Raw genomic sequence first — 27,571 nt, 5'->3', positions numbered from 1 at the left:
CTTGGCCCCGGAAGACGATCAACGATGCCTCCAGTCCGCAGGCGAAGACGTGCTGCATGACGCTGCAATGCAAATCTCCTGACGAGCCTGTCTCGCTGGCCTAATTATTACCCACTGGGCGTACAAAGGATTATCTGCTGATTACCTAGCTACAGCAGGTACTTGTGTCCTGGTACTTTGTAATAAGTTGTTGCCCTTTCACGGCCTTATTTTAGCTACAGAGCCAAGCGCCATTTCTTATCTAAATGGCATAATCATCCCCCCTGTCGCGCCTTTCGCTTGAATGTTCCATGTCCTCCGTATTATTAAGACTCGTTTGCCTCACACTGTGAATCTTCTACGAGGGAATAGTCATGAAGTTGAAGGACAATCCGGACAAGAGGCGACTCCATTAGCTCAGAAACTCGAAACGAGTTCCACTGGCACGAAATCTACCACCATCACGATCGCCTACGAGATGATGCCATACACTTCTGCATAGACTCGATGCTTGCCATGACATTATGAGGTATCTAGCCCAGCACATATCACCGAGGGGCGACGTGTGTTCATTCTCGTCCATTTTCGCCCATGACCACGTACCGGTGGGGACTTAGCTTCAACATGAGCAAATATGGACATGATGGTTTAGAGGAAGCCGTGCTTGTAGCACAAACTGATGTGTGGTGGATTCGAGTCAAACTTTGCGTTCTTCATTTGGAGAACCTAATGTAGGATACCGGAGTTGGCATCAATCATTGATTCATTTCTCGCGAATCTAGCTGGATTCAGCTATCCACTTAGAAATACATCATGCCTTCATCCCAATTGCACGCCGAATCACCGTCCATCTATGCCTCGCTAGCAACTTCGTAAGCACCGGGGAATCGCTTGATGTTCTGCTCGATGGCGCCACGGCTGCGGTGGAATTGAACGTAGGCTCCATCCTGGAGAAGTCGACCCTCCTGCTTGAGCTTGATGTACTCCTCGCGGCGGAGGGGAGTGAAACCCCAGTTCTTGCTGACAATGATCTTTTGGCGGCCAGGGAACTTGTACATGGATCGTCGAAGAGCCTCGATGGCGGTGGCACGGTGGGCGTCTCGGGTTCGGACTGACAGGAGGATCTGACCAATGTTCACACGGGCGACGGTACCCTGAGGCTTTCCCCAAGCACCTCTCATTCCGGTTTGCAGTCTATCGGCACCAGCGCAAGACAACATCTTGTTGATACGGACAACGTGGAATGGGTGGGCGCGAACACGCATGTGGAAACCTTCCTTGCCGGCAATCTTGACGAGGTACCTGAATAGTTTGTTAGATGGCGATCCTTCTCCCATTCTAGATTTATGAAACATACTTGTTGGCGCAGATACGCGCGGCTTCGAGAGCTTCAGAGCTCAACTGTTCGTACTCATTGGAGACCATGTGCACGCAGAGAGGGAACTCGTCGACATTGGCACGCTTTCGTCCGAGATCGAAAATTCGAATTTTGGGGTCGGGGACACCACGGTTGAATCGAGATTTCGGGTAGGGCTGCACCCAGTCAGTTTTTTATGATCACAAATATACCGGGGATTGTCTACTGACCTTGTTCTTGCAGTATCTGTAGCAACGAGCAGGTCTTCTGGCCATTTTGACAGTTGTTCAGAATAACTGCACTTCTTGCGAACGATGTGGTAGAGGTGAAGAAGTGATAAGAGGCGATGATGTTTAAAGAGTCTGCGCATTCGCGGGATGATTGGAAATCAACTTCGCCGCTCTGCCAAGAGAATGTGTGCGTCACGTGATGACACGGTCTGTTCTGTTTCCGGCTGCCGACCATCTCCCTACTCTAAGAACTCGTACCCATACAAGAATATTGCCAACTGCATTGTCAGAAGGACCCGAAGTGTCAGAAAACAAGGCTATCCTCTACACTACGATTGCCTTCATGGAGAGGATCGTTATAGGAGTTCTGTCTTGGGCTGATTTGAGGCATAACAGGCTCAACAGGCTCTGGTGGTAGTAACCGCAACTGCGGTTCCTCGAACGGGGCATTTTAGTGGTTCTTACTCATCTGTAGCATTCGACATTCAACACCTCGACATTTTAATAAGCCTGCATGTTGAGGAGATGCACTCGGAGAGGTGGTGCAAATCCAGAGATGCTGCATAGTGGCCAACTTGCATAGCCCGAACACGGCTTCTGTAGGTAGGCCAAAGGCATCCAGAAAGGGAACCAAGGGTCTGAACTGTGCAGCAACATCAAACAGAACTTATGTCACCCAAAGGAAGCTGAATATTTGACTAGATACTTCTATGCTTCCTCTATCCGGCGCCCAAGGGCACATTTGCTTTCCGTCTGGGGAGCATCTTCGTAGATGCTCTCCATCCCATCCGGCCAACTATCCTCGCGACATGCTGATGAGGGTATCATTGGAAGATCATTATCGATTGGCAGTCATCATGTGGTAGACTGTGGTCGTCTATGCAGCGGCGCCGAGGATGTCGGAGTCACCGGCGTCGAGAACGGCCATGGTTGAGCATCGGTAGAGCTTACCGCAAGCAGTGCCCAATTCGATCTGAAGGATATCACGAATTAGTCACAATCCCTCCAAAGCCCAGATGAGCTTCTTCTCAGGGTCTTGTTGTTGAACTCACGTTGTTGCCAGCAAAGTGGTGGACATTGGTCTTGGAAAGCATCGAGTAGTACTCAAGCTCACTCTTGCGGAGAGGGGGGGTGTTGCCAGCGATGATGACCAGCTTGGCCTTTCCAGATCGAAGGCATTTCAGGGTGGACTTGTAACCCAGGGTGACTGTGAAGACATTAGATTCTGCTCACATTGACACCAAGCGCAGCCGAGGAAAGAACCAACCTTTGCCAGACTTCATCACAAGCGCCAGGCGCGAGTTGATGGAGTCGGATGTCTTCTTCGCCTTCTTTGGTGCCATCGTTGCGCTCTACTGTTGATCGAGTAGGTATGAGATGGTGAGTGCGCTCCGGCGAGTTTGTTTGCTGGTAGAACAAAATCAAACGAACCTCGAGTTGTAAATTTCTGGGTTGCCCACAAATGTCCGGCTCAAAATCTTGGCGCTTCGCTGCACGTGATATTCGTGTGTGCATTGTTTGCAACGTTTGCCATGTTTGTCAGTTTCGGCCAAAGAAGCCTTTTGTTTTGCGTTGGGGCAATGTTTCAGGGCTTCGAAGATTCGACACTCGAATCAGGAGTCGTCGGGTCCGCCATGATTGTCCTTCCGGAAATTTACTGACTGGCATGTGCGGCCTCTGCGATGCGACCCATCTGGTAATGTTTTGTTGGTCTGTATTATTGACTGACTGCCTCCCTGCCTAGGTACCTGCACCGCCTGAAGATTTGACGTGCATTACTCAATCGCCTGGTCTCCAACCGTAGTTGATCGGCCGCATTACATCTCATCGAGGCGCAGGCGCGCCTTTGCGAGTCTGACCAATACCATCGTTACCAGCATCTCTTCAGCTCGTGGCTTGAACCTGTTTGGGATACTACCTTTGTTTTTAAAAGACATTCTCCCTCACTCGAATTGACATTGGCGCTCTTCCCATTCACATCATCAATATCAAGCCAAAGCGCCAGATTGACTTTTGAAGATAACACCGTTTACAACTCAACATGTCCACCCCATCAAGGGCCCCCCTATCTAACTCTACAAATTCCCCTTCATCACGTCGCCCCTTGAACGAGAATAGTCCAAGTAGACCGGGCCATTCAACCTCAGTGCCGTCTACAACCGGTCAAGGCCTTGCTCGCACCCCCTCTCTCCGGCAGCAACGACCTCTGCGCAAAGCACCCACGCGAACAAGTACCTCCTTTGCGTCTACCGACGAGGGAACCGAAAGCGAAGAAGCCAAGTCTGCAAATGCACAGTTGATCTCGGACCTCAGAGAACAAGTGCAGCGTGCCGAGCAGGCATCCGAGTCATACAGAAGGCAATTAGAAGGCATGCAGCAACGACTGGATGAAGCAGCAGCAGAGCAGACTACTGCCGAGGAACGAGATTATCAGAGGCAGACCGAGTTGGATCAACTAAAGGCGGAACTGAAAGAGTGTGAAAGACAACACAGGGAGCTCAAAGTTACATACAATGAGGACAGGGAGACATTCTTGCAAGAGCGTGAGAGACAAGCCAGCAAAGAGGCGGAACTTCAAGGAGTGATCAGCAGATTGAACGAGACGTTGCGCACCCGAAGCACTGAGAAGATCAACAACAGCCGCTTCAGTGCGAGTTTCTCAAAGGCCGATACTCCGGCCGAAAATATTGAGGGGAGCCGGGTACGTGACAGCATAGCTCCGGATATACTGCAGTCGCTCCAGGAGAAAGACTCGACCATCGAGGCTCTCAAGTTCGATTTGGCGGAAGCGCAGCTGAGATTAGCTGAACAAGAGCATGTTGGTGATGGGCAACTTCAGTCGCTGGAAAGGGCGATGATGGAAATCAAGATGCAAAACGCGCGACTAGTCGAAGAAAATGAGAGTTTCCAGATGCTTCTTAGCGAGAAGACTCTGAAGGGGGATTTCATCCATGGCCAGCATCACTCAGAGGATTCCGGCGGCATGAGTTCCTTGGCAGAAGAACTTGAATCCACCGAGGAAGCCGAGAAGACGGACGCGTTCAGGAAGCTCGAAACAGAGTATAGGGTACTCGAAGAGCAGAACAAAGCACTCGGTCTCTACATTGACAAAATCATTGGCCGTATGCTTAAGAAACCTGGCTTCGAGCACATCTTCCAGGACACCGAAGAGGTGCCTGCCACTCCGCCCAAGCGCGCGACCACCGACAAGGCACTGCCTGCGGTGCCCGATGCGCAAAATGCGGCACCCGCCGCTGTGAGCGGGTTCTTGCAGCGAGCACGGTCTGTTGTGTCACGACCTGGAGGGGCTAGACCCCGGCCAATGTCCTACGCGCAGCCTTCAGCGCCGTCTGCAAATGAGAATCCTGAGACGGCTCCCAGTATCCCACTCTATCGTGGCCAGCACCGCCGGGCTAGGTCTGACCAGGCCGAGACCGACATGGCGGCGGCTGCAGTGGTCCAGCAGATGAATCGTGGATCTCCCATGCGTACTGCTTCGGGTGGACCTATGAGTCCTGGGCTCCGCCCCCTGAGTCCGTCGATTTCTCAAGGGCGCGGATCGTACTTCCCTCGTATGCCTTCAGGTACACGTGTTAGCTCCGCCAACAGTGTCACCAGTGATCACAGCGACGAACAGCGGTCGACGACTGACGGCAGCTCTCCTGTGGGGGTGTCAGGAGGGGCCCCCAGTCACCAACCGCCGGCCAATATTCCTGGGGCAGTGATGAAGCAGAACCAACTCCGACCACTGCGCCTGGTACAAACCCAGAATGCCGAAGAGGAGGCTCAGAAACGTGCCAACAGAAGCAGCTGGATGGGCTGGTTACGCGGGAGCTCAATCGAAGCGCAGCAGAATGAGTGATTAGTGTGATGTGCATGTATGGATGTGCCTATGTTCTTATGTGACCTGGGCGGAATGATGGGATGCTATACGCGAATGTAGACAGGAATTAATATACCGCAGCTTGGAATGCGCAGTCTATGTGGGATAATTTACAGCATGAGGTCGTCATTCGTCCCCATACCCTCGTACCAGTCGTTTCTGCGATTGAACGAGTCGGTAGAGTGCTTCTAAAGCACAAGGCGTCGCGTTATTTGTTCATGGACTGCGGGCACCTGTTGCCCTGGTCCTTCGTATTCCCAGCGAATCATGCGGTGTGAGGGCGTTACCGCCATCGGCAATCCCCATCGATCTCGATATCGGACCGCGTACTATGTTGTATACCGTACCTACGTACTCATACTCCGTATAATCTCAGGATCTCAGACCTTTGGGCTTCAGACACTCACGCACTTAGCATACACTAGCTTTTGTTGAAAAGAAACGCGTTCACCAGAAGGCTCTGAGCTGTGTGATACATGCTGATAATACACCCCAAGTTTCAGCTCGACTCCTTTGTCTGGGGGTCGTGAAGGGCAGAGGACAGGAGGGACAGGAGGACGAGGGTGGAAAATGATGCGGCCCGCCTTCTAGTTCCAGCGTAGAAAGGCAGAACACCAAACTACATCACACACTCTCCGCCGGTACCACGACCCTCCCAGCTGCCCCAATCGATTCACCTCATTCAAGTCACTCACCCCCAGTTTATATGGATCCCATGCATTGGCGACGAGGTATGTGAAACGATAACGGGCCATTTGCTCCGGACTTGCCACGACTTTTTTCCTACAGCCCAATGATGACGGTTGACTCATTTACTGTCCTCCGATTGAGGTCTTTGTTCGCCGGTTTGCTTCTACTGTCTTCACCAGATGTCACTTATTCCTGTCTTTATATAAATCTATTCGTTCGTTCGTTCGTTCCGTTGCCACACATCTCTACGTCGCACATATAACAATTACCACCCCGGAGCCTGTCCCCCTCTTGCTGCGTATAAGATACTTGGACTGCCCCGCCACCACAGTATACACCACCACCACCACCAAGTTCGAAGATGCCGTCTCAACCACGCATCCACCTCGTCCGCCATGCGCAAGGTTATCACAATCTCGGCAGCGAGTTCCACTCCTTGCCAGACCCGATGCTCACGCCGCTCGGTGAATCCCAATGCGCCGAGCTTCAACAGAAGCACTTCCCGCCATCCTCACAGTCCAACATCTCCCTGGTCACGGCCTCTCCGCTCTCTCGCACGCTGCACACCGCATACCTCACCTTCTCGCCTGCGCTGTCGAACGGCAAATGCTCGCCCCTCATCTTGGCCATCCCGGACGCTCAAGAAACGTCTGATTTCCCGTGCGACACGGGCTCCGACCCCGACGTCCTCAAGGCCCGGTGCGCCGAGCACGGCTGGCCGGTCGACCTCTCGCTCGTGACCGAGGGGTGGAACGTCAAGACGCGCGACAGCCGCTACTCGCCCGCCAGCGAGGCCATCGCGGCGCGCGCGCGTGACACGCGGCGTTTCCTGCGGCAAAAGGCCCGCGAGCTGACGTCCGACAAAGGCGACGAGAACGTCGAGATGGTCCTGGTCACCCACGGCGGGTACCTCCACTACCTCACCAACGACTGGGAAGAGGCCAACAAGCTGGCCGGCACGGGCTGGGAGAACTGCGAGTTCCGCACCTACACCTTCGAAGCCGACTTTGGCTCCGACGCCGACTCGGACGCCTTCCTGACCGAGACCGCCGACTCGCGCCGCCGCCGCGGCAAGACCGAGCCGCAGTTCGACCACTGGACGCAGAAGCAGCTGTTCGAGCGCATGATGCAGGGCTGGGAGGACCAGGGCCTCCAGCGACCCGACAAGCTGGGCTCCGAGGACGAGGCGACCAAGTCTCTCGAGGACGACGTCGACGACGAAAAAAGGGCCGGCCAGGAACCCGCCGCGAAGAACATGAGCGTCAACAAAGCCACGGGTGAGGTTGAGGTCCTCGCGTAGACTCAAGAGCAACCAACCCTGCCAACCACCCATCCACCCCTCAGACCAACCCGGTCTCCCTCGCGCCTACAAATGTCGCACAGGTATCAAATCGGTTCTCCTTCAGCGGCATCAGGCATCAAGCATCGGGGGTGGTTATTAGACTTACACGGACACCGTGATACACAGACCCCGTACACCATACTATCACACCATCACTCACACGTTTGGACTCGGTAGATCGAAATGACAAGACGAGCGAGTAGTTAACTAGATTACAGGGTTTGGAGATTTTGGAATAATCATCACGACGAACGACGAAGGATCATTGAGATTGGGAATTAATAGAAGTCGAGATCTGGTATTGGGATCGGGAATAGAATTCAGATCTGGGGTTTGGGACCCGGGAGACTTTTTTTTTTGATTTTGGGTAGCGTCAATTGGGTACGGTCAGATACTCCAGAGAACACCGGAGTTGTCTGTTATGTCCATCCCAGGGGGGGGGGGGCATCCTTTCTTTTATCTGGATCCTTGATTTTTACACGTCACCGACGTTTCAGAGACGACCGAATAGAACAGGGCAGAACAAGTTCCACGTTTAAATTCTCCTTTTCACCACCAACGTCTTCCCTCTTTTCTTTTCTCTCTCCTTTTTTGGCGAGGCAAGACCTGGCTGGGCCTGACAGAAGACGATAATTATGATATACACACGGGTACTTAAAGTAATTGAAAGAAAAGTTTCTTTTCAAGGACTCCCATGATCTCCATATCGACACGCAGAATCGAGACGGTGCGAGCGAGACAGCAAACAAAAAAAAACCAAGAATAAAATGGAATGGAATGAATGAAGTAAGTGGTCCGTCAAAGACTACCTAGATTTACTCAACTACCTTGTTACTACCTCTTAGTAGTGCAGAAATAATCAGTACCGCTAAAAAAAAAACCCATTCTCATCGAATAATTCTCGTGAATCTAGAGCGAAAAGAGATATCCTCCTGTCCTGTACCCGAGGACACATCCTTCTCGAAAAGAGGAAGAAACGTACAAACCTCCCTGTCGTCCCCTTGTCTGGTAACCCTCGAGACTTATAATCTACAGCGTCCCAAACCCTACGCTGTTCTCTATTGCCTTGCTCAACTTATCCCTCAAGATTTCCCTGGAGCTGTACATAGGCAACAAGAGCCGTCCATAACAGGTGCTGCTGCTGGGCAGTCTGCTGTCCTCATCATCTCCATTGCGCTGGATCACAAATTGTACGCTTCCCAGCCCATTCACAGGCACACGATCGCTGGCAGTGACGAATTCGAGCAGTTGTTTGTGTTGCTCGGGACTGAAATCTCGCACGACACGCCAAAAGTCTTGAATGTATTCAGAATCTCGGTCGTATCCTTCATACGTGACGGTGTGTTCGAGCTCGTTGATGTCGATCTCTGGGTGACCTTCCACCACCGTCTTGAGAGCTTCGGGCGTGAATATCGAGAGTGCTGTGCGATCGAGGCAAGTGTAGAACCCCTTTGCAAAGGCCTCGTATTGAAGTTGGACAGATTTATGAGTGAGCCATAAAATGTAGTCCTTGACGTACTGTTCACGATTCGCGTTGGTGACGAGGGCAGCTTCTTCTAATAGATCGCTGTTGATGCTCTGAGGGGTCGAAATACCTTTGATATTAATGGACGACTTCCCGTGTATCGGTGTGATCGCTGGTCGTAAATCTGGAGAAGGTAGGCTTGGTGGTGTCAATGACGGTTCGAGCGGAAGTTCAAAGGAAGTCGACTTTGCTTTCTCCTTGCCCTTTCTGTTAGGTCGTAACGTCAATTGTGGCCACGGATCCTCACGGCCGATTTTGAGCATATCAACCGTTACAGTGCTGCCGCAAAGTTCGTAACTGAACTCGTATGTCCTGGCGATCACGTCTCCGACATCACCATCCGACCATTCGAGTAGAGTCTTGAGCCCTCTGGCCAATTCCGGCCAACCATCGGCAATGTGATCGAGCTTTTTCACCTTCAGACTCAGAAGCTTGCGATAGAGTGCCACCGGAAATGTCACTGGCAGCGTAATACCATTGTAGATGGCTAGTGACATCAAGATCCCGAGGGCCTCGAAGCGGTAGAGAGGTTCAAATGACCCAGGCTGAAACCATGCTGTTCGTGTCGAACTGTCGACAGTGAACATACCGTAGTCTGGGTCAAACGCCTCTGCAAAGACAAGACGAAAGAATTCTTGCTGCACGCCACCGTAATCGACGCCATCTTCGCCCTCGTCTTTACCCACACGGACACGTAAAGGACGCATTATCTCCATCCGTTGCCGACGCCATATCTGATCGATTGCATCGTTCAACAGATTGTCTCTTCGCACAGTGAGAACAAAATAACGAGCCATATGTGGCCGTAACTGAGCAAGAATTTCCTTGTGGCCGTAGACTGGGATCTTCGGAGCCCACAAATACTGTCTTGCATCACCGTAAACTAGTGTGGCACTTTCGTACGACTTTTTCATGATGTCAAGGTTGATGGCTCTGAAGTATTTGACCAACGTTGCAGGCTCAAAGAGGAATGAGAAGGACAATAGATGCATCTTGCGCGTGTCTGCGCGAAAGGATAACCATTCGCGAGGCATCGCCGCTTCGTCGAATACATCGGCGATGAACGGCATTTGGAACAGCTCTGCGGTCAAATTCAGTTGTTTTCTTTCGTGGAATAAGCCAGCCAACAATTCCAAAGTACCACCAACTGAGCCATTTCGTTGGACGACAGCTTTCCGGTCCCAAGCTTTCAGCAACACTGTCCTCAAGAGCTCTATAACAACGGTGCCTATCCAGCTCGATCTCTGATCCGAGGAGTTCCATCCTCTGAGGGTGTCTTTATCGAAGCGCTGGACTAGCAAAGTGACCAAGTTCTTCTTCTTCTTCCTCTTGAGACCGGTTAGGATTGGATCTCGCATCGTTGCGGAAGATTTCTCCATGAGGAGCCGATGACTTATGATGTCTGTGATTGCATAGAGGAGTCGAAGCACCGACCAATCGTCAAATACATCGAGAGCCCAGATCATTACACTAATAAAGTGTTGGGTCTCTTCTTTGTCGTCCCTGGGATCCAGTGACTGCCACCGTGAATGGGCGAGACCGCTGTTACGTATAGTTGCGAGGCGGTCGAAAGGTGCTTTGCTGCCCCAGAATCTCCCATAGTATCCGGAAAAGGCGAGTGAAGCAATCGACAGCAGTCCTACCAGGCACAATTCAACAACGTGATGATCGCTCAGAGGGAGGAGCGAATCGTCCTTTTGTTGGAAGATGGTGCTGATGTCCATTCCTTCATCTGAAGAAAAGTCGGACTGTACGAAAGAATGCGCTCTGCTGTTGGCTGACGCTTTTTCATCGCTTTCGGTGATGGATAGGCTCCGTCTGCCAACTCTCGGCGCGGCCACTCCACGTGGTAAGCGATACGCATGTTGCAAGGCAGTGAGGATGCAACCAAGAACCAATTCACGTTGTTCGAAAGCATCGAGCAGTGCGAGACTTGATAGTATCCCGTCAAGGTCCCTTCTAAACTGTGTTGCCAATTTTGGCCCATCGTCAGGTGTGTTACCAGGAGGAGAGTCGGTAGAGTTATCTAGGGCATCACCATCTTCTAATCCGAAAGACCTAGGGTGGGATTTTTGAAGGTCTACGACGGTGCGAATCAGTCGGTGAGGGTGGCTGAGACAATATGAGCAGCTTTGTCGAAAGAATGGGAGCAGACTTTTCTTGTAGATGGACACCTTCTCCATCTCCATGTGCCGGAGCCATGGCAGAGAGAGCCAGTTGAGAGTTCGAAGGCTGTATAATTGCGGTCTCCGACAACCTTCGGCTTCATGGTCTTGGGAGGTCGCATTACGTGCTTCTTGACTAGTCGTATCACTGGGTCGCAGTGGCGTAGAGTGAGACTTGGAGCTGTCAGGGTGTTCAGAGCCTCGCTGTTCATCGTCCGATTTTGTCATTTCGCCAGGCATTCGTTCATCTTGATCACCCTTGGAGACGTGCGTGTTTGCGGTGAGGTCATCGTGAGAACGCAAACTTTTCGAAGGAAACCAGTCAAGCAGTCTCAACGGCAGGAGATCGAATAGAGTCTGTGTGAATGAAGCGATATCCTTGGACCTGACTGGATCAGGCGAGCGATATGCGGCATGGGTGTCGGGAATGATGCTATTGTGTGTCGGATATTCTTCTCGTCGTTCTCCTGCATTTTGCTGGCCAGAGAGGGCCGAATTTACCACGTCGATAACATCACCAGAAAGTTCTCTAGGCTCCTTGGAGATGTCGAGGCCTCGTATTGCCCGGCCTGCTTGGACGACGCCATCGTGATTTAAGTTCCCTCGCTCCTGAGTTGCGCTCTGCGATCGTGGCGAGGTGTTCCGTACGCGCTGCGCTTGAGGCTGACTCTTCGACGGTGTTGAGTGGCCATTTGGGAGATAGGATGTCTTGTCCAGGCTCGTACGCCTCCTCTTAGCCACGGCGGGATCCTCATACCAAGGCACGACAGGTTCATTAGGACAAAGTTCCGCGAGCGGTTCTTTACCGCCTCTCGAGAAGTCTTCGAGTAGCTGGCATGCTAGCGTTCTAGCACTCAGATCCGTATATCTTCTTAATGGCCCTGTGCTGTTTCTTTTCCTGTAACTCAAGCATGTGGGTGTCGTGCAGTTGCTGTTCCTACAACCGTACTGGATTTGGTTGGTGAAGCGTCGAAGAAGCAGACGTAGTCTTCGATCCCGCTGATGGTGAATGTTCAGATAGTCTGATCTTGAGTCTGAAATAGGTATAATATCAGGCAAAATGTATTCAGGGACATCGAAGCCAAGGTCGGCAGCCTTGACTTTGCATTGTTTGTCTGGCGCATCTGAACTGGACTCTTCAAGGGCTGCGCTCCGAGATGCGTGCTTTCCATAGTGCATGACAGCGAGAATCCAGCGCTAAACTGTAACGAGAACAATACTGTGACAAGAATAGAACCTAGAAACGCATGATAGGTAAAAGATGGCAATGTGAGATCGAAGGAGGCCGCCAGGCGAGTCGCTGGCGTTTGCGACTGCGGATGATGATCGCCGGTGTCGAGAGCGCAGCCTTGTGCGGTCACAAGGTTGCTTCCCCAGACCACCTGATGCTCAGCACTTCAAGTCCAGACGTCCATCCTAGGTCTGACATCAAGTTCCAACAGTCGTTTAATTCTTGATACAATTCAGAAGCCACACATGTTAACGAGTGCACAGGTTCCCCTGTAGCAAGAGAAAGTCATTCCCAAATCAGCAAATCTAGACGCGCGGCATTGAAGGACTTTTGAACGGAGTATTTCCAGCGTGTTCATCAACTTTGGTCACTCGATGGCAATTGCACCCACACTGTTTCACAGCGAAGACCTTAGCAGTCGCTTATAGTCCGCATTAGCCGGTGTAGTATCGACACTGTTCTATCATCATACATATATTACAACCTGCGTTGCAAATGAAGCCTCATTTGCCAGGCGCTCCATCAAGATCACGATTTGACGGTACGCATTGCTCTCTTTCCTCTGTATCAACGTCGACACCACAACATTTTGTCGACCAGAGTCGACTCTGGCCGCACGTAAAATCTTTATGTCCATACGCCCGCTATGCACAAGAGCCCATCGACCGGAGGAAGGTGAGACTTCGAAGAGTAGAGAAACCAAAAAAGTTGGGTCGTGAGGACATCAAACCCAGCGGAAATCTTAGATAAAGTGTGGAGTGGTGGCCATCTCCAGTCAGGCGGCCACGCGGCCAGAATCTGCGGGTGGTGTGCCGGGAGGAGGAAGCTGGCTTGTGTTAGCTCTGAGCATAGCTCGCTCTCTGCGGATGAACTTACATCGAGCCTTGTGTTCTCTGCCATTAATCTCTGGATACCAATACCTACTCCCTCGATGACTGCCAGGAAGATAGCACACATAATGGCTCCATTTCGGGCTGCTTTATAACCTCCTCTTATAGCAAGGGCGCCACCGGTGAAGAACCCTGCAATGATCGAATTGTAGGGATCCTCCTTCTTTCTGATGCCTTTTACTGCGCAATCGAATGTGCTGAACAGGCCACCCCATACGCCAAAGTTGCCGCCAGTTACGGGTGCTCGAGCTTTAATGGCGGTGATCATTCCTATCCGCCGTTCGCCATATGGAGAATTTCTGAAGCCTTTGATACCGTGCCATAATGTTCCTAAGGCTTGGTCAGTCTATTGTCGTTGCGTTGAAATGTCGGCTACCTTACCTCCCAGCGCACCCATGGAGAAGGCACCTCCAAAATCGGAGAGCGCAACCCACGGACATGGATCTCGCGAGTGATCCATTGTGATAGTATTTGATCAGCAAGGGACCCTGAAGGCGAGGGAATCCTTCTAGGAATGCTAGGACCACGGCGTAGGATAGTCCGCGAGACAGAGGTTGTAGCGTCGACGTAAGGGCGGTAGGAGCAGAATGTAGGTCTCACGGCTTTGAACGCTCCGGAAAGGCACAGCCGCGCACAAATATCGTCGTTGCGAGGACGACTCTAAGTGTAATAGAGATAATACAATCGAAGTGAAGATGAATGTTTCTCAGTCGCTCGACAACGAAATTTCGCCGCAGGTCACGTGATGACTAAGAAATCCGGAGCGCCGTCTCCGACTGTTGGCCGTTCTGAGGTTAGACATACCGTCTTCAATACTCGTACTGGGCGGGACAACTTTAGAGGGACTAACTAGATGTATTTCGAGCATCAGTGTTGCGGCTTGAATCCTAGATTTTTGTATCTCGTTATATCGTGCGTCATAAACCCACGAGGTATGTATAGAGAATTTAAATATGATGTTCCAGCTCTACCATAACGCCATGCTCTAAAATGAAAAAAGAGTATTCCATAAAGTCATGAGGGAAGAGTAACATGTACTCCAGATTCCACATATCATCTTCTCGACGAAGTGTCCGTATCTTTGCTGCTGAATATTCTTCGCAATGGACTTGGCTTTTTGACTTTGATGAGAGCTCGTTCTCGCTTGTCCAGTTTACTTCTCCGCGATTTGGAGCTTTCACTCCCGACCACAGTTCGGTCTGGGTCTTCATCGACATGTCGGTGTTTTTTCTTTCGTCGTTCTTCTCGAGGCTTCCCGCCGTGGCGATCATGGCTGGAGTCCCTATGCATCGGCAGATGTCCCATTGAGCGAGCCGCCAGAGGCGTGATGAATTCACCTTCAACACTGGTTGCAACACTGGCAGTTTCGGCATCGGTAATACCACGTCGCCAGTGCTCGATCCGATCAAGCTCATGCACGTCGATCATTTCCTCAGCAGCCTCCTCTTCCTTGTCACCAACCTTCGCTTGAATCTTCTTGATGATCTTATAGCCACCGAACATTACAACGGTGAGGCCTACACCCACACCGACCGCAATGAGGAACTCAGGAGCAGCGAGCATCGCGAAAACTGTTGGGGCACCTGTTTTGAAGGCAGCTAGTGCTCCTGGCGCCATCTTCGTGGCGAGGTTACTGATTTCCGCTAGTGTCAATGCAACGGCAGCCATAGCATCGGGGTTCTTCTGGAGATGAGCTACAATTGCTCTGACACTGTGTTGCGCGCAATTTGCTTCGTCCAGCAAGATTTTGCATTTCGTGACCAAACTAGACATCTCCTGTTTCTGCAGCGTACGTTCCACCTTTGGATCCAGCATGAGTAACTCTGGATGGAATTCGCCGTATGCCAGGTCCATGTCAATGTGATCATCAACTTCGGAAGTGGAATGGGACCGTACGGGTGGAGGACGATGAGAACGAGCCAGCTCCAGAGGGATATCGGTTGTCCGGCGTAAGAGTCCAGGTCCTTCTGGGGGATAAACTGGGGAAATGGGAGCGGGCCGATGTTGACCGTACAGCTCCTCGTTGAATTGGGCGAGACCGACCGGAGCGGAAGTGACCCCAACTGGGACCGGATTGTCGACGAGGGATGCCCCTTTGTCGGCATTGCCTTTCCTTCTTGTCGATTCCGAAGACTGGTGGTGCCCTCCTGCTGATGGCCGACGTCTGTCTGGATCGTGTTCTCTCCTGTGACTATGCCTTCTCCTCGATCGGTGGGATGTTTCTGATCTTTCCTCCTCAGCCAAAGTCACCGCCTGCAGAGCCTTTCTCAATTCTCTGTCTTCCCTGGCTCTTCGGTCGGCAACTATTTCGGCTTTTCGTTCAAGATAAGCTTGTTTCGCCTCTTTGAATACGTTCTTCAACTGTTTTGTTGTACTGACAACTTTGTTTGATTTGTCGACGATCGCTATGGTCTGGTGAATTGCAGCCATGGCAGGCTGGTATAGAGGGGACTGGAAAGCTTGTGCTCAGATAATTGAAATAGGTCGTTAATTACGTGGTCGATCACAACGGTCTTCGATGCTCGTTGTTGGATTAGATGGAGTGTACGTCCCAGCAGGGATCCCGTGTAGAGGTGACAGTTCGTTTAGTGGCAGGAGGTATCAAAATAGCATGGCTGGTAATGGAGCGGTCAACAAAGACAGCATCTTCGGTGACAGTCAAAGAAACCATCAAAAATGTCTCAGTGAGGCTTATTGTTTCAATGCCCAAGGGCTCGCCAAAACCAGGGCGGCAACCCCAGGGGCATCATCTCCAATAGAAAGGACCATTGTTACGAGTTGGGCTGCGTGGTGCCGATTGAATGGCGAGAAGGCGGTCTCCCGCTGGATACGTCAAACGAGCTCAGCCACGCATCTCCAGCCACATGAGGCGCAGCATTTCCCGTTCCCTTCAGCGCGGATCTGGCGCCAGACACTGGCTGAACAACTCATCAAACTTGGCTTGGTCTCGCATCTAGACCTCTAGACTTTACCTGAGTTGTTGATCGGAGAAAGTTGTATTATCAACTAACTCGTACCGATGTAAGACTATTCTACACAACGGTCTGTGTGGTCGAGACCTACATCAGCGGGAATTGCACTGTGATCGCGACATATCGACACTTTATGACATTGCTAATGACTGAGCATTTTATGCTCGTTTGACAATGCTTCTTTTTATGGAACAGTGAACGTAGTCAGAGTCATCATTTACGACTCACTTGCAAGCAACTTCTCCACGGCTGCGACCTTGTCTTCCATCGTTTGTGCTTTGTCTGTTCGACTCCCAATTCGTATATCTGTCTGGATACGCACGATTCCCTTGTCGTGTAAGATGGTGTGAGCTTGGCCAATAAGCCGTGTCACATCTTCCCAGGATCCTTCTGTACGAAGAGTAATCGTCAGCGTATATTGGAACATAAAATATTAATATCGCAGCCATGGGCAAGCTTGGAATGGCACTCGCTCCGTTTCCAGACAATATAAGGTAGTCACAGCCAGTAGACGATGTGGCCTTGTGAAGCCATGAGCACACTTTCGGATGTTATTCGAAAGAGAAAGTAACACTCCGTGTGTTACGACGACATAGCTCACATAGAGTTTTAGGTACTTACCAACAGTCGTTCCTGCGGAGTGCATGGAATATTTCAAGCCGCTTTTCTTCATCAATCGCTGAACATCTGCTATCTGAGCCGACACGGAAGCAGTCGGGGTCCCTATAGGTATCAGACAGAAGTCGGCCGTACATTTGGCTGGTGTTGCAACATTGGAAATATCCATCGCCATATTTATATTTAGTTGGTCCGAAAGTTTTGTTGGAAGTATAGAGATTGAAGCAAATAGACGAAGGGTGAAGTGTGACTGTGGCGTACAGATACCATGGGGCTTTTTGCCTGGCGAGGGGCAGCTTGGAGACTACGGCTCAGACTCAATGAACGTCAGAATGGCATGTAAATAAGCGTCGACCCGCCGAAAGAACAAACCCATCTATGACTTTTAGAGCCCACATTTTGCTTCCGAAATCGTCCCAAAATAATTCATTATTTTAGAGGCCTGAGGTCTGGTAGTGTAGTGGTTATCACGCGTCGTTCACAGAAGGTGAACACACATCCGACGAGGTCCCCGGTTCGATCCCGGGCCAGACCATTGATTAGTCTACAGTTTTTTTGCTCTACAGCCTTTTTTTGCTACTCAAATCGACTCGACTCTTTTTTTCTGTACAGTAGTCCTCCTTTAACGACATTTCAGTATATTGTTTTGCATCATGACATCTGATTCTGATAGTTGACCCGTTGATGATGTGTCTCAGGACCTAGCGATTCCCTGAAAGACCATTACTCTTGCGTTCAAACATACTAATAGATCAACGCGTATCGGAAAGGGGCCGGCGCAGAGCTCAAGATTATCGTCCATGTTGATAGCCCCGCGGAAATTCGAGGATCTGTCTCCACCAATACAGGAAGTGTGAGCTGTGAATGAATCACATTCAGGATGGAGCTGGCAAAGAGGTGGTATTCTGGAAGAAGTTCGGATCGACGTAGAAGCTGGAAGAAGTTCGGATCGACGTAGAAGCTGGAAACCTCGAAAGACGACCAGAAAGAGATCGAGAGCATGCTATATATGGATGACGGGCAAGGGAAAACCTACTGGATATCGGCGTCTGAAGATCATCGATTGCTCGCATCCTGGAAGGAGAAGGTTAGCTTTTCACCAGCAGTGCGGCTGATTACCTATTGAAGTCGTCGAAATTACGCTAACAGGAGATCCCATTGTATATCTATCCCTAACCACCCCATGACTCGCTCAAAAAATGCCTTGCTTTTTATCTCTAGCCATCACCTACATAAACCACTTAGTGTGTACTCGCTGTCGTCTATCTTGAGAACCTCTTGAAGAGCTTCTGGGCCATTAGGCCCGAGTGCGTCAAGACCGCAGCGACAACGGCTCCCCAGGAACCCGGGTTGTTGTTTTGAGTGGCAAGAACTTGTCCTTGGTCAATTACAAGGTTCAAGACTCCACGCGTATTGAGGTTCCACCAGAAGAGACGCTGGGGATTTTCAGTGATCTCAACAGCATTGTTCTGGCAAGTCCCATCGGCGCCCTGGCAATCGCCGACGTGGTTGAAGAAAGTCCAGAAGCCGCTGCCGTAGATGGAGACGTCGCTGCCGCCCACAACACGTTGGTACCATGCCATTCGGCAGTTGGCATCGTCAGTGGCACAGTTCGAAAAGGTCGGGTCGTTGTAGCGACTGTCTGGAAGCCATGGTGCTGGCGCGAGAGCCGGGGATCCGGTACCTTGCCAATACGGAGTCTCGCTCTGTTGCATCCCGACGAAGAGATTGGCGGCATTGACGAAGTTGTACTGGTACAATGTATTGTGCTCGAAGGCAGTGCCAACAAGCCACACAGGGCCCGGAGACTCGACCAACAACCCTCGACCCGTGGCGACGGTTTGCGGGTTGGTGCCGTCGAGGTCGTGATCCGCGGTCCAACCCCACATGTCTTCGACATACACTGACGCCGCCGAAGCCGTCAGGTGTAGCAGCAGGAACGCTGCTTGGCAGGGATTCGATGCGTCGGCGCACTTGGTTTCGGCGGCTGACCCGGCGGCGCCACCGACGCGAAAGTGCGAATTCCAGAAACCAATGTCGCCTGGCTTCGCTCCAGCCATGTTGACTTCGACCAAAATGCAGCCCGGGAGGACATCGGCAACGGTGAAGAGCATGTCGCTGATCTGCGCCATGCCGACTTCACCTGGTTCACCGACTCGTACCATCACCTGAGGATTGTTGGCATCAGCGAAGGATGCTCCCACAGCTGAAATAGCGGACCATGCTTCGCCAATGAGCCGAGATCCAGGTGGGACGTTGATTGTAGACGTGACTAGGTACGTTCCAGCTGGGAAGAATGTGACCGCGCAGCCAGCAGTCAATGCAAGAATGGCATTGATGTTGTCGGTGTCATCCTGTTAGTTTTAAGTTAAAGGTTGTTTCAATGATATAGAGGGTCAGGGATGGAGCACTCACAGTTTGTCCATCACCAAACACCGGCAGACCCGTCACGTTCTTGATATTGACAACCTGTCTGACATCAAATTCCTGGTATGTTGGTGGAGAGAATGTGGCATATCTGTTGCCAGATAGCAGCGGAAGACTTCTCGCAGTGTCAGATATCACTCCGTTATCATGAGTACCTCCGATACGGCCATTCTGCATGTACGCATTTCCGTAAACCCATGTTTTATCCACGCCACCGGTCAATAGAGTTGTGTTTCCCGCCACTACCACTCTCCCAACGTTGTGCACATGGACATTGTCGAGAACTACCGAATCATCTCCGGTCGTAGTATTAGATCCAGGAGGGGTTTGGCTCTTGGTCAAGATCAGCGTATCGACAGATTCTGCTGCAGAATCAAGTAAGACGTAGCTGCCCACGTTTCCCACATCTCCGGCGGTAGCATTAATGCCGATGTCACAGTCCGTGAACTCAATACCCTGGAAGACAATATCAAAACCATGACTGATTACGATGCCAGTACTGCAGCCACTGAAAGATACGTCCTTGACGCTGTATTGTTGATTGTTGAAATTTAACCCAATGAAGCCGCCTTCGAAAGCCAGATTGCCCATAAACGTTCCTGAGCCCCCTTCCGGCATTGCGACACCGGTATGTGAAGATCCTCGTGGCATTCGGTACAGATTGTTCGTTAGTTGCGTAGCTTGACTGACCGACCAGTCCATAAGGAGAAATTCTGTGTCTGGCGCAACACTCGTAGAATCAAAGACCAAATTTTTCACACCGATGTAGAAATTGATCGTGGCGTCCAGGGCCGGATCTTTGGCATAAATCAACGTGGTCCCGTTAAAGGTCGAGGATGCTTTGAGTGTTGGTCGAGCAATGGGATTCCCCAGGAATACCGTGTCGACATACAATTGAACGGGGTGGCCCATGAGATAGGTCCCCTCGGGAAAATAAATCACAGCAGGTGCACCAGTTGTGCCTTTGCCATTCCCACCAGGGCCTCGATCGCCGGCGTTGACCGCTGCTTGGATGGCAGCAGAGTCGTCAGCGCTACCATCCCCAATGGCACCGTAGTCCTTCACATTTCGATAAACAACCCAGTCCGACGCGTTCGATATGAAAGGACTGATACCATCATGTTGAATTTCTTCGTACCAAAACGATGATGGCTGGCCTGGCTGGATCGGCGGCAATCCTGGAGGAGATTGTGGAGGCCAGGGATGCTGAGATGGACCAAGCGGGTTCACGCTTCCATTGCGATTAAGAAATGGACAACCATGTGGATGAGGTTTCCAGTCGGCGAAAACAGACGGGACATAAGTATACGGAGGATATAGGACTGCATACGACTGTTCTGAAACATTAGATTGGGGATCTTCCTCGGCCCAACCCAGCGGAAGGGTCAGGGACAAGGCTGAAAGTGCAAAGCCCCGGCCAAGCATGCTGTGGTTGGAAAAAAGGACGGTGACTCGACCGTCGAGCAAAGCATCAATATGTTGGACGAGTCACGAATGAAACAAAGTTGAAGCGAGTGACAGCAAGGAATCCATTAGAACACCGAGGGAGAATGTAATATCATTGTGAATCTTTGGTTGAAGTTTCAGCTCACCTGCTGGAAATTGGCTGAGAGCCGCCAACGATCTGCCCCCGGGCCAGAAAAGGTCAACTTCGCGATAGTAGACCACAAACAGGCATTGAGCAACGCACAAATGGCCGATCACTCGTTAATGTTGAACCAAACAGAAATGTATGAGTGGCCATGAGCGCTAAAGGGTGAAACCGTACGTAAGTTAAATTAGCAGCCTTCCAAGGGGTACGAATGTTTGGCGGGGCTCGAGCACCAAGTACTGATACTGGTATAACTGGGGCTTTTGCTTTGGATGTTCGAGATCTGTTACCGATATAGGATATGTAACGACATCGTGATCATAGTGTAGCATGGAGACGACGATTCTCTTGACATTGGTGCTTATCATTTCAGCCATCGTGGGCAGGTGTCGTTAGTGATCATTCTGTCATTTGTTCAGTCATTAACGACTATCAACATGTTCGTCGTCGCGTTCGAAACGGTCTTGATATATCGAACTTTGCAGAGTCAATAAGCACTTTAAAGTCCAAAACTATTGGAGAAAAGGAAGATAAAGGTGTTAGAGGAACACCAGCTCGCAGCTACTCGCATGAGCGAGTGCTCCAGAGTCGCCTCGAGGCAGTACTTATGGTTAATAAAGCAGCGACGAACAACCCCCAAAAGCAGCGTCAACGTCGGAGTATCCAGACGCATCTCGCCGACGAAACAAAAAAGATTCCATTGGGAGGCGAGAAAAGGTACTTTGAACACAGTGCTCACACAGTGGTTACTTGCGACATTTCGATGTCTTCCTCGGCCGCCGTATGCCCTGCATGCCAGTTCCGAGCATTAGTATCTGTTTTCAGACCATCAGTGCTGCAATGGCAGACTCAACGAGGCATGGCTTCGGCCATGCGCCAGCGCAGGAAGCCTTCAAGAATGACTCTCTCACATGACGTGGGCAGGTCAGGCCCAGAGAGGAGGACGTCTAAACGCGACGAAGCCGGACCGTTTGCCGGAATGAATCAGACGGTTGCGAGATTACCAGAGAAGAGAATGCCACGTCAACTCCCTTCTCGACCCAGGATGTCCGTACGAACCGAGATCAAGAAACGAACCCAACGAGCGAAGCCTGCCACAGGTGCTGATGGAGATCGAGGTGCGACTGCAGGCGTGTCGACGGCGAGCAAAAAGAGCAAAGCGGACAAAGACGACAGACCTACGTTTCACGCCTTGAAGATGCAACAGATCCTGGCACCTCTATCCTACAATCAGCGAGACAAACTCAAAATGAAGCTGGAACAGATACAGTCTTTTGAAGAGCTTGGACTGATGCCACAAGTCGTTGATGCTGTGTATAGTCAGGTCCTGCCCCACTTGAAGGAATACTCGCCTACCCCTATACAGAAGCTGGCTATTCCTGCGCTACTGAGCAAGAAGGGCGAATACCAGAAACAAAAACTGCCAGAAGATGCTCCCAAGTACGATCAGTTCCTCCTCGCTGCTGAAACGGGGTCAGGCAAGACCATGGCCTATCTACTACCACTGGTCCACCACGTGAAGGAACAAGAAGAACTCGACCAGATTGAGGAAGAAGAAACGAAGGCTCGAGAAGCCAAAGAAAGAGAGGAGCGTGCCAATCGACTTGTCTTTGAAGCCGACCCTTCAGAAACCGAAGGACCCAAGCACCCTAAGATGGGCAAGCCGCGAGCACTCATCCTTTTACCGTCCTCCGAATTGATCACCCAGGTGACAAAGGTTGTAAAGTCGCTTGGTCACGCTGTCAAGTACAAGTCCGCCGGCATCTCGTCTGCCAACAGCGCGACGGTGATTCGAAACCGACTCTTCCAACCCAGTGGGATTGACATAGTGGTATCGTCGCCACACCTGATCGCCAGCATCGCCAAGAAGGAACCCGGCATCCTCTCTCGGATCCAATATCTTGTGATGGACGAGGCAGACTCCCTCTTCGACCGGTCATTCAGCGAGACGACTTGCGACATTATCGACCGAGCTGCTCCGACACTCAAACAGCTCATTCTCTGCTCCGCCACTATTCCCAACTCTCTGGACCGGTTCATCGACCGCCGGTTCCCACAGTCCAAACGGATCGTGACGCCCAAACTGCACACGATCCCTCGCCGCGTGCAACTCGGGGCGGTCGACATCGACAAGGAACCGTACCGTGGCTCGCGCGACCTGGCGTGTGCCGATGTCATCTGGACGCTCGGCAAGGCGGTGCACGAGGACCTCAACCCCCGGAACACAGTGAAGCATATCCTTGTCTTCGTCAACGAACGCGAAAAGGCCGAAGAGGTTGCCAAATTCCTCGCGACCAAGGGCATCGACGCCGTCGCTTTGACCCGAGACACGACCGAACAGCGACAAGCCGAGATCCTGTCGACATTCACGTCCGCGGCTGTGGTCGAGGGTTCCGAGAAGGCTCTTGCCCAACAACAGAAGAAGACCAAACTATTCAATGACTTTATCCCCTTTGACAGTTCCGAGGTGGGAGCCGTCACCGAGGGCGGCGGTGGTGGTCGGCCGACTCGCCATCTCCCGGACACCAAGGTCCTGGTGACCACGGACCTTGGTTCGCGCGGTGTCGATACCCTGGCCGTACGGCACGTGGTCCTCTACGACGTTCCTCACACGACCATCGATTTTGTCCATCGGCTAGGCCGCATGGGCCGAATGAACCGTCGTGGTAGGGGGATCGTGTTGATGGGAAGACACGACAGGAAGGATATCATTCGAGAGGTCCGCGAGGCAATGCACAAGGGACAAGCGTTGATTTGATTTTGTTCGGCTTCGATGTCCAACTTTTTTCTCACCTCTCCATCATCTATGTATCTCTTCTGTACACTATTTTAAGGCAGGTGTTTTCCTGGGGTAGGTACGAAGGTACTCTGGGCGGCCTGGGTGGGTATAGGAAGGTAACCCAGGTAGTTACTGAGTTGTACTGTACGTGTCACAATGGCCCTAGAACCATACTCTACGAAACGGAAACATAGATCAGGCGGGAAGGTATATCGTTAACTGGTTACCAGTATGCCATGCCAAAGAGGGTTCTCATTTCTTCCATTCGATCTCCGTTCGATTCCCATGGGTCACAATTTCCCTCATTTCCATTGGTATCAATGTCCCATACTCCCGCTGGTTGTTTTTGGGGGGTGGGGGCGTCGGACACCTCACTGATAGCAAGACTCGGCTCGGTCAGCTTCCAAGACTCAATAATGACGAAAAACACGATACGGAATGCAGGGCTGTGGACAGGGAGGGAGGGAGTACAATAGGTGAGTGAGCGAGTGAGTACTCAGATAGGCGAGTATATTCCCGGTAGGTAGGTGGGTAGGTGGTACCTTTATGTACAATATGTCAAGGTATATACATGTATATACTCCGTTACCCTACCGTATCATACCATACGATGATGATGAGGAGGAGGAGGAGGAGGAGGACAATGACGATGATGATCATCATCATCATCATCATCTGCCTTTTTCCTCCTTTCCTGTCATTACTTTTTTTTCCTCTAATGGTTCCCCCCCTGTTTTTTTGCTTAGACCATGCCACACACACACACTATGTACACAATATATGCCGCCGAACAATGCCTTTTTCGTTCCCTTTTTGCCCCGGCCCACCCAAACCACAAGAACAGAAAATCACAAAGACGGAAGAAGAAAAAAACCAATCAAAAGACGACCGATGCAGAATAAGGTACAGACAGTATCCCCATGGCTCCCCTGCCGTGCCTGTCTCACACGTTGGTATGTAGGTAGGTACCCGCGGTGTGGGGGAGGTATCCAGGGGGCTGTCTCTTTCTTCTCGTCATGTCCCACGACCCCCCAAAATACCTACCTAGCCAGACAGGGCACACTGCTGAGACCTCTAGTCAGTTAGAAGCGTGTCCCCATTCACCTTCACCCAAGTCAGGCACCTAGGTTGGGGAAAACATCCTCCTCCTGCTCCTCCTCCTGCCCGTCGTCACATGGCGTATCATAGCATGTCGTGCAGTGCAGTGCAGTGCAGGTAAGTGTCCTTCAATTTTTTATTTTCGGTGTTGAACCACCACCACCACCATCATCATCTTTTCCTTTCCTTCCTTTTTTCAATGCCCGAAACTGCCGATCCAACTAGACGTAATCATAGGCCCAGTCGGTCTGACGATGTCAATCGGTACGCTTCCCGAGGTGAAACTGCCCGCGGTCATCGTCGTCTTGTTCGAGCTCTCGTCGTCACCGTTTTCTCCTCCTCGTCCTCGTCCTCGTTGTCGTCCTCGTCCCCCTCTTCCTCGCCCTCGCCCCCGTCCCTCTGCCTGTCCATCCCCATCACCCCCCAATTGCGAGTCAACGTCCATGCCCATACCCATTTCCAATTCTTCCAATTCCGACTGCATCGGCCTATCTCTCAGTCCGGGACTCGCCAGTTCTTCGTCGAGCTCGAAGAATCCAACGCCGCTACCCCCGTCATCTGCACCGGTCAACCCACCAGAGAATCCACTTTCCTCAGCCGAAGCGAGAAGATCGGTGTCCGCCGCGATCGTCGGACTGGGCGCTGGGCTCGGTAACGGACTCGGCATGGGCGACAGAAATTGGCCTGCCTTCCCGCGTCGTCGTTCTCTTAGACTCGGGCTCTTCTTTGACTTTGCATTTGCACTTCCACTTGCACTACGCGGGGAAAGTTGTTCCTCCGAAGGCTGCGGCTGTGATGGTCCCCTCGTCTCGTGACCGTGCATGTGACCGCGACCGTGGCCGTTGACGCCGACAAGGTTGGGATCGAGATCGGCACCGGGACCAGACTTGGCATCCACATCCTCGACTTTCTGCTGGAAACTCACGGTCGATGTCGAGCTGATACTTCCACTTGGACTGCCCGCACTCACAGGACTCTCTTCGTAACTGCTGCTCGGCTCCACCACCTTGGAATCCGCCAGCTGGAACATCACGTGCTTCTTCTTGTATTTGTGCCCTTGGTGCCCACCACTCGTCGTCCGCAGTGCACTCGGCCGGCTTACTCCGACACTGGCACTCGCACTGGAACTCATCAGCGGCGCCGACCGCGTTCTTTTTGCTGCAATTACCGTCGGCGAGACCGGCTGTTCCGGTAGGCTGTGGGACGATTCGATGAGCGTAGCTCGCTGTCGCTCGGCTTCACACTTTGTCTTTTCATGGAGCTGGATTTGTTTCTTCCCCTCTTCGTCGGACGTCAAGGCCTGGGGGCTGCGCACGAACGGAGGCCGGTCCTGGGACTCCAGAAGGGGGAGGTACACGGGCGTGAACACACCGGCGAAACTGTCCGTCTTCTCCGCCGCCGGCGTCGGTGGACCTTTGTCTGTCGACTCGTGGCGCGGAGGGGTGATTGTCGCCGATGACGAGGAAGCGTCCGAGGAGAGTGAGCCCCTGGGAGGAAACGACGGCGTCGGTGGTGTACTCAAGCTGCCGTGCGTGGGCAGCACGCTTTCCCCGGTGATGTTCAACTTGTCCAGCGACAAGGTGGGCTTGCTCAGTGGCGCGGTGGCCTTTGTGATTTTCTCGCCCACACCATTGCCCTCTCTTTTCGACCTATGTCCTGCCGTCCAGCCGTTGGCCGTCCCATTTTGTGTCGAGCACAGCAAACTCAACGGGGACGTATTCGCAGATGTAGTAGACCTCTTGCTAGGCGAAATGTCATAGCCCTGATTCCTCCTTCGGGATCTCAAATCCCTCTCAAACTCGCGAAACTCCCGATCTTTTACGGCCTTGAACTTTGCGATTTCGTCGTCCAGCTCCCGCCTTTTACGGTCAAGCAGGTCGACTATGTCTGCTTCCGAGTCGCTGGTATTCGTGTTTTCCGGGGACGGGAGCCCATTCCTGGACATGTAGTGATTCATCTGCGCCGAGCTCTTGTACATGGTGGTCCTTTGAGCTTATCGTGGGGGTGCTCGTGGGTAAGTGAGTGGGTGGGAGGTAATGGTCACGGAATGAATCCCTCTCGCTCCAAAATCTCCCTTGCAGCCAAGGTCACCGGGAGGGTAGGAGCAGGAGGTTGTATTGTATCGAGCTCATGGATGCAAGAGTCCGGTGCACAAGATCGCTGCGCGACGATTCGTGGGTGGAATAATGGGGACTTGGTCGGCCAAAAAAAGTATTTCGCGAAGTGGGGTGGAGGGCTGACGAGGACACCGGCGGAATGGTACACGTGGGTTGGTTCGGAGTATGGAAAAAGCAGGGGTCTGTCGAGGGAGGCGAGAGAGCCAATGTTGCCAGGAAAAAATGCCTGATGCGAGAATTGCTCCCGGGCGAACCAAAAAAAATTCCTGTGGATAAGAGACAGAAGGCGACGACCTCTGAGGAAAGGGGGTTTCGGAGGAGACTTTCAGATACGAGGGGAGCGGGAGCTGGCCGGAGGGAGAGAGAGCGTGAGTGTTGAGTGTGAGAGAGAGCGTGAAAGAGAATGTACTGTATCAATTTCGTACTTGTATAACCGGAGTGGGAGGAAAGGATCGGGAATTGTATGTCAGCAGGCTTGACTCCTCTGGCCGGTCTGGCGAGTGTCTGCGAGTTCGCTATTGTATTGCCGAAGTGCGACAATGGACCGTGACAGTGCGTGACGGCTACAGTCCAACTCGAGTCGCGCGTCAGGAAGCGGACGACAGGCTGAGGGCTTTGCTGACGAGCTGTTTTTGACGGCTCCGGTCGGAGCACTCACCAACGGGAAGCAATGGCGC

General features: G+C 51.9%; 11 protein-coding genes and 1 non-coding gene across 12 annotated transcripts; 4 read left to right on the top strand and 8 right to left on the bottom strand.

Annotated features, from left to right (window-relative positions):
* Positions 1–830: 830 nt before the first annotated feature.
* On the bottom strand, positions 831–1,611 carry PV08_05735 (60S ribosomal protein L10-A; the record flags this gene model as incomplete). Its single annotated transcript, XM_016380074.1, has 3 exons — positions 831–1,281; positions 1,337–1,512; positions 1,567–1,611. 3 exons carry the CDS (start codon positions 1,609–1,611, stop codon positions 831–833), a joined length of 672 nt encoding a protein of 223 aa, XP_016235901.1.
* An 832-nt stretch (positions 1,612–2,443) lies between these two features.
* Positions 2,444–2,909, bottom strand: PV08_05734 (60S ribosomal protein L30; the record flags this gene model as incomplete). Its single annotated transcript, XM_016380073.1, has 3 exons — positions 2,444–2,539; positions 2,619–2,773; positions 2,834–2,909. The coding sequence occupies 3 exons, from the start codon at positions 2,907–2,909 to the stop codon at positions 2,444–2,446; spliced, it is 327 nt and encodes a 108-aa protein (XP_016235900.1).
* Positions 2,910–3,607: 698 nt separating this feature from the next.
* PV08_05733 (uncharacterized protein) lies at positions 3,608–5,428 on the top strand (the record flags this gene model as incomplete). The annotated part of the gene is made up of 1 exon (XM_016380072.1): positions 3,608–5,428. One exon carries the CDS (start codon positions 3,608–3,610, stop codon positions 5,426–5,428), a length of 1,821 nt encoding a protein of 606 aa, XP_016235899.1.
* Positions 5,429–6,500: 1,072 nt separating this feature from the next.
* PV08_05732 (uncharacterized protein) lies at positions 6,501–7,439 on the top strand (the record flags this gene model as incomplete). The annotated part of the gene is made up of 1 exon (XM_016380071.1): positions 6,501–7,439. The coding sequence occupies one exon, from the start codon at positions 6,501–6,503 to the stop codon at positions 7,437–7,439; it is 939 nt and encodes a 312-aa protein (XP_016235898.1).
* Positions 7,440–8,510: 1,071 nt separating this feature from the next.
* PV08_05731 (uncharacterized protein) lies at positions 8,511–12,350 on the bottom strand (the record flags this gene model as incomplete). Its single annotated transcript, XM_016380070.1, has 1 exon — positions 8,511–12,350. One exon carries the CDS (start codon positions 12,348–12,350, stop codon positions 8,511–8,513), a length of 3,840 nt encoding a protein of 1,279 aa, XP_016235897.1.
* Positions 12,351–13,177: 827 nt separating this feature from the next.
* Positions 13,178–13,752, bottom strand: PV08_05730 (mitochondrial import inner membrane translocase subunit tim17; the record flags this gene model as incomplete). The annotated part of the gene is made up of 3 exons (XM_016380069.1): positions 13,178–13,228; positions 13,279–13,622; positions 13,674–13,752. 3 exons carry the CDS (start codon positions 13,750–13,752, stop codon positions 13,178–13,180), a joined length of 474 nt encoding a protein of 157 aa, XP_016235896.1.
* Positions 13,753–14,345: 593 nt separating this feature from the next.
* PV08_05729 (uncharacterized protein) lies at positions 14,346–15,722 on the bottom strand (the record flags this gene model as incomplete). Its single annotated transcript, XM_016380068.1, has 1 exon — positions 14,346–15,722. One exon carries the CDS (start codon positions 15,720–15,722, stop codon positions 14,346–14,348), a length of 1,377 nt encoding a protein of 458 aa, XP_016235895.1.
* A 759-nt stretch (positions 15,723–16,481) lies between these two features.
* PV08_05728 (uncharacterized protein) lies at positions 16,482–17,057 on the bottom strand (the record flags this gene model as incomplete). The annotated part of the gene is made up of 2 exons (XM_016380067.1): positions 16,482–16,654; positions 16,886–17,057. 2 exons carry the CDS (start codon positions 17,055–17,057, stop codon positions 16,482–16,484), a joined length of 345 nt encoding a protein of 114 aa, XP_016235894.1.
* Positions 17,058–17,328: 271 nt separating this feature from the next.
* Positions 17,329–17,417, top strand: PV08_05727. Its single transcript has one exon. It is a non-coding gene; the product is annotated as a tRNA-Val (tRNA).
* A 727-nt stretch (positions 17,418–18,144) lies between these two features.
* On the bottom strand, positions 18,145–20,734 carry PV08_05726 (uncharacterized protein; the record flags this gene model as incomplete). The annotated part of the gene is made up of 2 exons (XM_016380066.1): positions 18,145–19,236; positions 19,298–20,734. The coding sequence occupies 2 exons, from the start codon at positions 20,732–20,734 to the stop codon at positions 18,145–18,147; spliced, it is 2,529 nt and encodes an 842-aa protein (XP_016235893.1).
* Positions 20,735–21,759: 1,025 nt separating this feature from the next.
* On the top strand, positions 21,760–23,658 carry PV08_05725 (uncharacterized protein; the record flags this gene model as incomplete). The annotated part of the gene is made up of 1 exon (XM_016380065.1): positions 21,760–23,658. The coding sequence occupies one exon, from the start codon at positions 21,760–21,762 to the stop codon at positions 23,656–23,658; it is 1,899 nt and encodes a 632-aa protein (XP_016235892.1).
* A 1,315-nt stretch (positions 23,659–24,973) lies between these two features.
* PV08_05724 (uncharacterized protein) lies at positions 24,974–26,755 on the bottom strand (the record flags this gene model as incomplete). The annotated part of the gene is made up of 1 exon (XM_016380064.1): positions 24,974–26,755. The coding sequence occupies one exon, from the start codon at positions 26,753–26,755 to the stop codon at positions 24,974–24,976; it is 1,782 nt and encodes a 593-aa protein (XP_016235891.1).
* Positions 26,756–27,571: the final 816 nt, after the last annotated feature.

The sequence above is a fragment of the Exophiala spinifera genome (assembly GCF_000836115.1).
Source record: "Exophiala spinifera strain CBS 89968 unplaced genomic scaffold supercont1.4, whole genome shotgun sequence".
Lineage (NCBI taxonomy): Eukaryota > Fungi > Ascomycota > Eurotiomycetes > Chaetothyriales > Herpotrichiellaceae > Exophiala > Exophiala spinifera.
Note: the sequence above shows the minus strand (reverse complement) of the source record. Positions and strands in the feature narration are given on the sequence as shown.